Source organism: Anomaloglossus baeobatrachus, chromosome 3 (genome assembly GCF_048569485.1).
Source record: "Anomaloglossus baeobatrachus isolate aAnoBae1 chromosome 3, aAnoBae1.hap1, whole genome shotgun sequence".
Taxonomy (NCBI): domain Eukaryota; kingdom Metazoa; phylum Chordata; class Amphibia; order Anura; family Aromobatidae; genus Anomaloglossus; species Anomaloglossus baeobatrachus.
This window is the reverse complement of record NC_134355.1, coordinates 404,018,988-404,031,829: the sequence shown is the minus strand read 5'-3', so window position 1 is coordinate 404,031,829 and position 12,842 is coordinate 404,018,988. Positions and strand designations below refer to the sequence as shown.

General features: G+C 41.2%; 1 protein-coding gene across 21 annotated transcripts in view; it reads right to left on the bottom strand.

Annotated features, from left to right (window-relative positions):
- The window catches only part of DST (dystonin), an 879,552-nt gene that overhangs the window by 230,472 nt on the left and 636,238 nt on the right, over positions 1-12,842 (bottom strand). For all 21 annotated transcript variants that reach the window (XM_075340270.1, XM_075340271.1, XM_075340278.1 and 18 more), the window contains 2 exons: positions 8,053-8,285; positions 3,624-3,753 (listed from right to left, as the gene is read on the bottom strand). In XM_075340270.1, the coding sequence (XP_075196385.1) occupies positions 3,624-3,753; positions 8,053-8,285 (363 nt within the window). The remainder of the gene's footprint in view (positions 1-3,623; positions 3,754-8,052; positions 8,286-12,842) is intronic.

Sequence of the window (12,842 nt, the reverse complement as noted above, 5' to 3'; positions counted from 1 at the left end):
TTCCTTTTTTCTCAGAATGTACCCGACTGTTGATTTTGCTACTCCAAGCATGTCTGCTATCTCTGATGGATTTTTTCTTTTTTTTTCAGCCTCAGGATGTTCTGCTTCACCTCAATTGAGAGTTCCTTAGACTGCATGTTGTCTGGTCACAGCAACAACTTCCAAATGCAAAACCACACACCTGTAATCAACCCCAGACCTTTTAACTACTTCATTGATTACAGGTTAACGAGGGAGACGCCTTCAGAGTTAATTGCAGCCCTTAGAGTCCCTTGTCCAATTACTTTTGGTCCCTTGAAAAAGAGGAGGCTATGCATTACAGAGCTATGATTCCTAAACCCTTTCTCCGATTTGGATGTGAAAACTCTCATATTGCAGCTGGGAGTGTGCACTTTCAGCCCATATTATATATATAATTGTATTTCTGAACATGTTTTTCTAAACAGCTAAAATAACAAAACTTGTGTCACTGTCCAAATATTTCTGGACCTAACTGTAATATATATATATATATATATATATATATATATATATATATATATATACATATACATATATACACACACACATACACCCACACACTCACACCTAGAGTTATATAATGTTGTATAATACAATACCCCCTCATGCACTCTTTTCTCTCCCTCCTGCGCTATCACCTCTGAATCCCCCTCTGCTGTCTCTCACCCCATGTTCTCTCTTCTTCTCCCCCATGCTGTGATGAGAGCAGCGTCCTTACAGCTGAGCGATGCAGAGCTCAGAGCTGCTGACCAGAGGTGTCAAGTGACGGGCATGGTCTCTGCTCCCAGCAGTATTCAATAGCCAGGACGCTGCTTTCATCACATAGTGCAGACAGACAGCACAACGGGGGAGGGGGGGAGACAGTTACTCATGCCCCATACATCATAAAGAGTTGAGGACACCGTCAGGCAAATAGTGCTGACGGTGTCTCCGACAGTGAGTGGGCCCCCGTTTGTCCAGGGCCCCGGCACATACAGTGCACAGATACCAGAGCACAGGGGGTGGGGGAGAGTACGGAATGTGGGGAAGGAGTGGGGGAGAATGAGTGGGGGCGGGGCTTGTCGCACTGTACATGGTTGGCAGCAGGGCGGCAATATGACGTCAGCTGTTATGCCCATCAACAAGGCCCAGCCCCTGTCAATATGACATCACAAGAAGCAGAAAAATCCCGGTAGGAGCGGTCACATGACTGCTCTGAGCTGGGAGAGAGGGGCTGACAGCAGGGCAGGTAGGTATTTGCCATCTACCTACCTGCCCCTATGTAGCCCAATAGTGAAATAACAAAAAATAAGCAAAATAAACCAGATAACCCCTTTAAGAGTCCTCTCTAAGGTGCACACGCTTAGAAGTCCTCCCTATGGGATGTACATGTTTAGGAGTCCTCTCTATTATGTGCACATGCCTCTCGATGTATCAGCAGGCAGTGCACAACTCTTTTATGGGAATGCGAGTGTCGCACCTGTGACTTGCACAGCTGGTGTGCGCCGTCATACTCATTGCAAGCACTGTCCTGTGCCTGACCAGCTTACTGAGCTTTCTCATGCAACTCTCCCAGCTATGCTGTATCTGCCCGTTGCTGTTGAGTCTCCTTTTGGCTATAGGAAGGTATGGCCGGAATCTTAAGGAATTTGTATTCCCTGTGTCCTGCAGAGTGTTTATTCTCCTGCCTATCCCCTTCCAGCACTCAGTATATCAAGCAGCTGCTCCATCAACACAGGTTATCCTCTTCAAGGCTGTGTCGGTTTGGTCTCTCTGTTTTGTGTTTTTGTTTATCCTGGCCTCTCCTGGCTTGTGTCCTGACCTCTTCTCTCGTGCCCTTGCCTATGTTTCCTGTACCTGTGCTGTTTGTTCTGTCATTAGACTGTTTGACCATGTCTCTGGGTTTTGTCTAGTATGTCTCCTGCACCCTGACCCTCTGGAAGGCTACTGCAGACCCGGAGACTGCACAGGAGTAGCACGTGGCGACTACTTGCAGCTCAAGTCTATCCTAACCATCAGAGGCCCAAGCAAAAATCAGGTAGCTGCTTAGCTAAGCGTTTCCAGGGTAAGCCTGGCCCATGGCGTAGTGGGTCCACACCCACTATCTGTCACAGCAAGTAGAGTAGAGATGTACAAATAACTCAGATTTGGAATTTTGGAGTTGGCATCTTTTAAGCTATTTACTGATTCCTATAGTTTAAGGACAGTTTTGGAAGTGACAGTTTCTTTAAATTTAGAACTAATCTTCCAATAAAGCTACATTAAATGTCTCTCTACATTTCTAATATCAGTTCGGTACATGAGGTATATTGCGGGAGATGTAGTAACTTGAGATGGTTGATAAGTAGTAGTTCTTTAAGCTAGAACCATATAATTCTGCACCAAAACACATCAATATCTATAACCAACAAATCGTAAAATACTAAAAGGGCTGACAGAGCACTATATACTAATAGGTTTCATCTGCTGCTATGATGTGGGACACGACATGGGAGATTCAACAATCTCATTTGGGTCAGTGTACACTAATTTGGATCATTATTGAATGTATATGTAGTGAAATAAGTGGTGTGCATCTCAGGGGCGGAAATAGCATTGGTGTAGCCTCACAGGAGCCCAAGAGGTAAGGGGACCCAATTCCAACTCCAAAGAAACACATATAAGGGTGCATTCCGATGATGATTAGGCTGCAAAAAGACTCAAACAGGGGGCCCTCTTCTGTCTGTGGCCCTGGTGGACAAGAAGTGCATAATAGCTGAATTTAATCATCTTTTGTCACTGTTCGGGTATGTGCGCGCACTGTAGTTTTATTTCTCCAGCGAAAAACGCACCCTCTGGCAGAAAAACGCACTTCTGGCTGAAAAACGCATCAAAACATGCACGCGTTTTTGCTATGTATTCGGTGCGTTTTTGCCCCTGCGTTTTTTTAACATTGTCAATGGCAAAACGCAGCGAAAAATACAGAAAAGAATTGACATGCTGCTTCTTTTTTCTGCAAAAAAAAATGGAGGCAAAAAAGAAGCAAAGTGCGCACAGCCTTCAGCTTTCTTATAGACTTTGCTGGGGAAGGTCATACATGCAGATTAGGACCACAAACTGCACCGAAAACTGCACCAAAAAAGCAGCAAAAATGCAGAAAAAAAGCAGCGTGCGCACAAGGCCTTCATGTAGTTTCATGTGAAGTACTGGGAAAAATCACTACACTGTCAGCTACATCCAATACACCTTATAACTTACACAAACCAGAGAAGTCCTACTGAAGAATACACATTAATCTTTTATCATCAGCTTTTGTAACATTGTAATATTTCAGGCTCTTTAAATAAATCTGATGTTATTAATAGTTTTGTGGTATGTCGATTGCTTATAATTTCCATTGCTTGCAGACAAGTTCAGGAAAAGCTGTGATGTCTGTAGCTGTCACTTGGATCTTGTGGTTTAGTAAAGGGTCTTCCAGGCCATTAGGATTATTGCACTATTGATGTATAGGGGTGTACTTACATTCAGATGACCTTAACTATGAATGGGTTAAGTACTTAACTGAGAGGTGAAGCATAAAGAAGATCACTGGCCTCTCAGAGATACACAGACTGAAAGAACCCAGGATCAAATTTGCCAAATACCTATTTTATCCAACTTGTCCTTCCAGTTTTGAGATTCGGACACATCTCCATTCGTCTCTATAAGTTCTTTCAGCTTGTCTTTCAATGCCTCCACTTTACTTTCATTCTGTTTCACTTCTTCTGCAAAGAGCTACAGAATGTTCAATGGTAGAAAAACATGAGCTTATCAGAAGGTAACACGGCATTAGAAATAAGGCAGAATAATAAGGACAGTATTTATGTATCCACAGCCAACATATACTAATGCAAAAGGAAGATGCTTCTGTACAATGACTTGTGGGCACAGATCCTACTAATGAAGTTATATATAAGTTATATAACAATGACATTAGAGACATCAGTGATTTTTTTTCATACACAAAAAAACTGTTTGATTTTCATTGGTGTTTTGCATCAGATTTTAATTGGATGTATCAGTTTTTAACATCATAGTTTTGATTATAGGCAAAAAAAATGATGGAGGTTTCTCAAGGAGACGTGATGGAGGTTTCCTATCAGTCAGTGAGAAATGGACATCACATGGATACCATCTAAGCGCTATTGGATTTTTTTCACAATCCTATAGACTCGCACTAGCGAGTATATCCGTGACTTGGATCAAATTCAGATACATTTCCGTGTTTTTGTGTGGACCACTCAATACACAAAAATACATGGACAATTGGACAGCCTAATAGACTATAATAGGTACAAGTTCAATCTGTGAAAAACACAGATAGAACACATATGTAAAAAGTTGATGTCTGAACTGAATGAGCACTTACTCATTGCTGAAGCATCCTGCTATTATTTGCATATCTTACTTCATAAAATATTTTGCTTTTGTCACAAAGTCTTCCATATATATACAGTGCCTACAAGTAGTCTTCAACCCCCTGCAGATTTAGCAGGTTTGATAAGATGCAAATAAGTTAGAGCCTGCAAACTTCAAACAAGAGCAGGATTTATTAACAGATGCATAAATCTTACAAACCAACAAGTTATGTTGCTCAGTTAAATTTTAATAAATTTTCAACATAAAAGTGTGGGTCAATTATTATTCAACCCCTAGGTTTAATATTTTGTGGAATAACCCTTGTTTGCAATTACAGCTAATAATCGTCTTTTATAAGACCTGATCAGGCCGGCACAGGTCTATGGAGTTATCTTGGCCCACTCCTCCATGCAGATCTTCTCCAAGTTATCTAGGTTCTTTGGGTGTCTCATGTGGACTTTAATCTTGATCTCCTTCCACAAGTTTTCAATTGGGTTAAGGTCAGGAGACTGACTAGGCCACTGCAACACCTTGATTTTTTCCCTCTTGAACCAGGCCTTGGTTTTCTTGGCTGTGTGCTTTGGGTCGTTGTCTTGTTGGAAGATGAAATGACGACCCATCTTAAGATCCTTGATGGAGGAGCCAAGGTTCTTGGCCAAAATTCCCAGGTAGGCCGTGCTATCCATCTTCCCATGGATGCGGACCAGATGGCCAGGCCCCTTGGCTGAGAAACAGACCCACAGCATGATGCTGCCACCACCATGCTTGACTGTAGGGATGGTATTCTTTGGGTCGTATGCAGTGCCATCCAGTCTCCAAACGTTACGTGTGTGGTTGGCACCAAAGATCTCGATCTTGGTCTCATCAGACCAGAGAACCTTGAACCAGTCTGTCTCAGAGTCCTCCAAGTGATCATGAGCAAACTGTAGACGAGACTTGACATGACGCTTTGAAAGTAAAGGTACCTTACGGGCTCTTCTGGAATGGAGACCATTGCGGTGGAGTACGTTACTTATGGTATTGACTGAAACCAATGTCCCCACTGCCATGAGATCTTCCCGGAGCTCCTTCCTTGTTGTCCTTGGGTTAGCCTTGACTCTTCGGACAAGCCTGGCCTCGGCACGGGTGGAAACTTTCAAAGGCTGTACAGGCCGTCGTGGAAGGCTAACAGTAGTTCCATAAGCCTTCCACTTCCGGATGATGCTCCCAACAGTGGAGACAGGTAGGCCCAACTCCTTGGAAAGGGTTTTGTATCCCTTGCCAGCCTTGTGACCCTCCACGATCTTGTCTCTGATGGCCTTGGAATGCTCCTTTGTCTTTCCCATGTTGACCAAGTATGAGTGCTGTTCACAAGTTTGGGGAGGGTCTTAATTAGTCAGAAAAGGCTGGAAAAAGAGATAATTAATCCAAACATGTAAAGCTCATTGTTCTTTGTGCCTGAAATACTTCTTAATACTTTAGGGGAACCAAACAGAATTCTGGTGGTTTGAGGGGTTGAATAATAAATGACCTATAACCTACCTCTGAATAAACTTTTCACAATTTAAAAAAAATTAAAAAAAGAAATAACATTCTTTTTTGCTGCAGTGCATTTCACACTTCCAGGCTGATCTACAGTCCAAATGTCACAATGCCAAGTTAATTCCGAATGTGTAAACCTACTAAATCTGCAGAGGGTTGAATACTACTTGCAGGCACTGTATATATATATATATATATATATGTATATATATATATATATATATATAGAGAGAGAGAGAGAGAGAGAGAGAGTTATTTTCAGACTATAACATGCACTTTTTTCCAAAACATTTGGGAGAAAAGGAAGGGATGTGTCTCATAGTCTGGATTTGCCTAGATCGCAGTGATGGTGGGAAGGGCTGCAGCGGGCGAGCAGGTCACAGGAGCCATGAGCAGGGTCATCGCTGCCAACACATGTGCCTGCTATTAAAGAAGATGAATATTCAATGTGCAGCCGTGCAGAGAGGTCATCAAGATTATGGGCATTGGGAGCAGTGAACATTCATTTATTTATTAATAATAATATAATAATAATAATAATAATAATAATCGGACACGTTGATCACTTCAGTCACCGATTTCCTGCAGCGGCTGGGCGATCACGTGTGGCTTCTATTAAAGAAAAGTAATATTCACTGCACCAAACACCCATAATCCTGGTGTGGGGAACAGTGAATATTCATTTTGGATTAGCCGGCAACTAACGTTAGCGTGTAACTGGGGGTGCATGACAGTGACGTCACGCACTGCCTCGCTTACGAGGTGAAGTCAGTTGTCGGCATCAGAAGACGACACCGCGCATCAGGGGAACGAATGGAAGGTGAGTAGAATCATTTATTTTTATATATGTGTGAAGCATAATGGGAGACCTATATACCAGGATGGGCCCATGATGGGGCACATATATACCAGGATGGACCCATGATGGGGATCATGTATACCAAGATTAGGGACATTTATACCAAGACAGGGACATATATACCAGGATGGGGGACATCTATACATGTAAGGGGCCCAGGATGGGAGACATTAGTACAGACCTGGGGTACATTACCCCCATAACAGTGTCAGCAGCAGACCCCCCCATAACAGTCCGTCATGACCACATTTTTTGCTTCAATTTTTTTTTCCTATTTTCCACATCTAAAACTTAGGTGCAAATTATGGTCCAGTGCGTCTTATAGTTTGAAAAATATGGTAGATCTTTATGTTTAGCTTGTTCAAACCATGTGAAAGAGCAAATGTAAAAAGACTTGCACATTGGATGAAATTGCCACAAAAAAAGAATCCATTGACAATCGAAAAGGAGTTATAAAACTATCACTAGCATTGGTTAAAATATTCATACTCGCTGAAATGTATGCTTTTTTCATGTTCCAAAAACATATGAGTACTTATACATAATACATATTCACATAGCTGCTCTAAACTAGCCTGAAAGTAAGAAAGCCAATGGATACTAATTTGGCACTAGAAATCTTATTGTATTAAGAAATATGAATACATTTTTGTCATTAGCAGTTTACATGCAAACAAGACTATATACCACTTAATGCATATATAAAAGTATTACTTTACTGATTTACAAATGTAAAACAGGAAAAAACTTTGATCAATAACAAAACAGTATTATAATGTCAGAACAAAATATTGTCAGACAATACCTGATAACCAATTACCAATAAGGAGTCTCACTGACAGACAGCATTGAAGGGTTACCGGCCATAGGATGGTGTGTACGCTCCTCAATGCACGTTTCACCATTTCTTCCTCAGTGGGTTTACACTGAACACTGAATGTTAATTGTGGGATAATGTTGGGAACACTTCTACTTGAAAATTCACATGAAATATTCTACATAATGTTGGAAGAGTTTAAAAGTTAGCGATATACCTTAGGTAGGTTTCAACTAGGTGCATTTTCAACCATCTATACCTCCTGATTCTCTCATACACTTGCAAGTTCAGCTTGGTTGAATATGCATGTTCTCTTAATTAGAAGACGAGGGAATTACTTCCTCTGCTGGCAGCTCATCTCCCATGAGAATAAAGCATGTGGAAATCACTAGCATTCACCTAACTCAGATCCAATGCGATTAGAGAATTAGGAGAGAGAAATGACATCTATCCATAGACATCTATGTACATATAGTACCTTATGCTGTTGTGCTTGGGTTCGTACTGATTCGCTGTCTGTAGGCGCTTCCCAAGCTGTAGCGGTTGAATGCATTTTCTTGAGCCACTGAATCAGAGAGTTAGTTTCATCATGCACTTGCTGAAGCTGAGACAGGCGACCTTCCAAATCACATACTTTATTTTTTAATATATTTCCCAGATGATCATATCCTTCATTAACATCCAGCATCCCCTGCTGCACAACTGCTAGCTCTGGAAGTAAGATAATAAAACATGTATGTTTCCGAAAATTGCATTTTCAATAGTTTATTTTGCCATATGCTGATTTAAACAGTATCTGATCTGCAGGCGGGATGTTATAGAGGAGCTGATCAGTTTGAGATACATTTTTTGGGGAAAAGTTTCTAGAAAACTTGCATTTGTATGCATATTAGTCCAGTGGGCGGTCCTATTTAATGATTGACAGTCTTCCCTGTATGACTCTCAATGCTGCATGCAGTCAATCACTGGCAGGGCGACCCCTGCTGGACTCATATGCATACAAACAATACTAGTGATTGCAATAAACAAAATACAAGTTATGCTAAGTCTTTTCCATCAAACCTATATGTCATTTTGCATAGCTTTTCCTTATTTATAAAGTGCTATTCACAGATTGGACTTCATGTACAACATGACATTTTTCCTTTAAGTCCACAGAAAATTTTTTATTAGATAACCAAGTAAGCAACATATAATTTCTCAAAGGCCTCCGACACACTTCCACATAAAAACGTACGTGTCTCACGTTCCATTTTTCGGGACAGTGTTCCGTTTTTTATGGGCGTTTCTCCGGTACGTGTGACATCCGTGTGATGGCGTATGCTTGCCGTATGTGTGTGTGGAATGTTCGTGTATGCATACGTGTAATTTCCGTATGGTGTCCGTATGTGTTGATCTGTGGGTGTTGTAAAATGTCATTGCTACATACCCGCTGACAGCTGACACAGAGAGAGACGAGCGATGAGAATGAACTTGGGTGAACCTCACCCGACTTCATTGGCATACCACGGCTCTGTCTGTGTGTGGCGTCCTGATTAGTGGACATCCGTGATGGAATCACCAGTGACCGCTAATCCCATGAGTAACTGAAGTTAGCGGAGACATTAGCGCTGCCGTCACTCAGGTTACCCGCGGCTAGCTGGAGTTACCCACCCGACACCGCTACTCACCTGTGACTTCATCGCTGATCGCGCAGCTCACTTCAGTCACTTGGGCGACTCGCTGTCACAGTTGGAGGATCCAGTGGTGGCCGCGAGTAACCTGACTGACGTCATCGGTGATCGCGTGGCTCACTTCAGTTGCTGCTTGGAGGTGATAGAGTCATTGTGTGTGACCGCTCCTGTCACCTTCATGTAGCAGAGCTGAGAGCGTCGTGGTACATCCATGGATTACGGCGGACCTGGATGGGTTTTTTGGTTTTATTAAATTGGTGAACGAGGGTGTTTGTTTGTTTTAATTATTCTAAATAAAGGATTTTTTGAATGTGTGTGTTTATTTACTTTTAATAACAGGTTAATCATTGAAGTTATCTTGGGGAGACGGTAGCCATGATTAGCCTTGGACTTAGTGGCAGCTATGGGCTGCTGCCATTAACTCCTTATTACCCCAAATGCCACCGCACCAGGGCAATTCGGGAAGAGTCGGGTAGAGTCTCGGAACTGTCACATCTAATAAATGCGGCTTTTCCGGGCAGTTGTTGCCTGATATTGTTAGGGTGGTGGGCTCCCCATAACGTGGGGCTCACCATCCTGAGAATACCAGCCTTCAGCCGTGTGACTTTACCATGGCTGATATCAAAATTGGGGGGGAACGTACGCCGTTTTTTTTAATTATTTATTTATTTTACTGCACAATATAGACACGCCCACCGGCTGCTGTGATTGCTTGCAGTGAGACAGCTGTCACTCAGCGTGGGGGCGTGTCTGACTGCAACCAATCATAGGCGCCTGTGGGCGGGGGAAGCAGGGAATAGTAGATTGAATAATGAGAGGCCGGCATTTTCAAAATAGTTAAAGCCAACATAGCTTTTACACAGCTGTTCATCGCCACGCTGGTGATCGGGGATCGGTAAGTATGAGACAGGGGGAGTTACAGACCGACCGACAAAGGGATATTGACTGACAACAGAAAAAAAGGGAGATTGACTGACAACCACATAAAAAATAGATTGACCGTCATCGCTCACTAAAAAACGCACACGGACGGCACGTGTAGCACACGGACAAGCTACGTGTGCCGTCCGTACAGGAACGGACCCATTGACTTTAGCGGGTCCGTGCCTGCGTGATGCCGGCGAAAAACGGACATGTCAAGCGTGTTGGAAAACGCACGCACGTACAAACATTACAGACACACGTTCTGTGTGGTTTAACGTGTGTGGGCCTGCTACCATAGGGTAGCATTGGTGTACATGCAAAAACGTACCAAACACGTACCGGCGCACGGATGTGTGTCGGAGGCCAAAGGCAGAGTTTCCCATCCAGCCTATGCTGTTGTTCTCCAGCTTTTGGGAACTAAAATTCACAATTTACTCTTTCACGTGACAGTCTGCAGCTGCCCTGATATGATGAGAGTTGTAGTTTTGCCACATATTGAGGAACACAGTTCTAAGGAATTTGTCAACTAATTGACAGTAACAAAAGTGGAAGACTCAACTCATCAACTCTTTCACTCTTCGAGCCCATGCAAATGTCTGTAATTGCGCATTCAGACACCCGTACAAATCGGTATGAGATTGGACTGCAATGCACGGACTGGCTGTGGGTCTTCTATGATACTGTCACACTCGGGTCGGGAGACTTAATGGCCAGTCCGTGCATTGTGGTCTGATCTCAGACCGATTTAGACGGACGTCTGTATGCTCCCTAATAAAGAGTATGGCGAGGATTTGTATAATGGCATTAATAACCTGCCATGGGGCCACAGTGCCATTCCAAATGTCTCCTTTGTTACACAGAAATACAGATTTTTATATACAGATTCTATAGTGTATTGTACATAATATTTCCTTTACTATAATGTTCTAAGCTGATTTTGTATTATAGTTTTAAATGTTTGGTCACGTTGTTCAGTATAGCTGGATATCATTTTTAAATTTATTTCTGCACTATTCATCTTGTTTCTCATTTTCTACTAACTATAGATACAGAGCAATTATCCCTATTTTATACCCATTTTACTTGTGCCCGTCTTTTTTGTTTACACTTTGAAATATTGCACCATGTTACTCTTATAGTGAAGGATTTTAATTAGTGACATAGTCTTTTGCCTTTTGAAAAGTAAGGATAAAACAAATCACAACTTACAGTGGGTGAAATAAGTATTGAACACGTCACCAATTTTCAAAGTAAATATATTTCTAAAGATGCTATTGACATGAATTTCTCACCAGATGTCGGTAACAATACCATTTTACCCTCTGTAAACGAGAAGAAAGTTCCAGCTCACCACTTTAAAGGAGGATCTTGGGACGGTGCACGGAATGGCAGGCAAATCCACAGCAGGCAAAGAGAGGAAAATCCAGCATCCAAGTCCGATATATATAAAAACTTCAACTTTATTTAGGAAAGTATACAAACACGGTAAAATGTCTTCAAAAAATTACATGATCATTTAATTTTTTTAAGCTGTTTTACCGTGTTTTAATACTTTCCTAAATAAAGTCGAAGTTTTTATATATATCGGACTTGGATGCTGGATTTTCCTCTCTTTATTTTACCCTCTGTGAATATCCCCCCTGAATATTTAATCCTCAGTAAAAAACAGTATGTTTGGAAATTGAAAGTAAATTGTGACTTATTATTTCCCTTTAAATGTAAATTAATGCATATCTTAATACAAATAAAATATATCTTTGTACCGTGTTAGCCAGTAGAGATAAAAAAATTGTTTAAAAGAACAGAAAGTCCTCAGTGGTTGATACCTTTTAATGGCTAACTGAAAAGATGGTAATAATTGCAAGCTTTCGAGACTACTCAGGTCTCTTCCTCAGGCATGGTATAACACAAAATCTGAAGAGTCACATATTTATACACAACAGGACTTAGAATAGTGCAGTAAAAAAAAAAAAAAAAAAAAAATCTATTCTAAGTCCTGTTGTGTATAAATATGTGACTCTTCAGATTTTGTGTTATACCATGCCTGATGAAGAGACCTGAGTAGTCTCGAAAGCTTGCAATTATTACCATCTTTTCAGTTAGCCATTAAAAGGTATCAACCACTGAGGACTTTCTGTTCTTTTAAACAATTTGCATATCTTAACTCCTTCAGATTTTGTGTTATACCATGCCTGATGAAGAGACCTGAGTAGTCTCAAAAGCTTGCTATTACCATCTTTTCAGTTAGCCATTAAAAGGTATCAACCACTGAGGACTTTTCTTTTAAACTATTTTTTATCTCTACTGGCTAACACAGTACAAAGATACTGTATATTTTACCTGTATCCTATATAGTGTATTATTTGCCAGTGCTGCCACCTAGTGGTAATTAGGTGTAAGTAGAAAAAAATGTACCAAAAAAGGTCAAATTCATTCTATCCTATACAAATTATTAAAATAAAATGACATTTTATAATATCAAACAATTAAAATATCTGGACTCATTACACCTACATCTTAATTTCTTAATGGTACACTAAATACATTGTGTAGGTAAGATTTCAGACTGTCACTGATTGGAAGCTTTGGGATTCAGAGACCTGGTTTCTTCCTTAGCTATTTATTGAATTTACTTTCTGTCCTTACTAAACATCCAAATACTAAAACATCC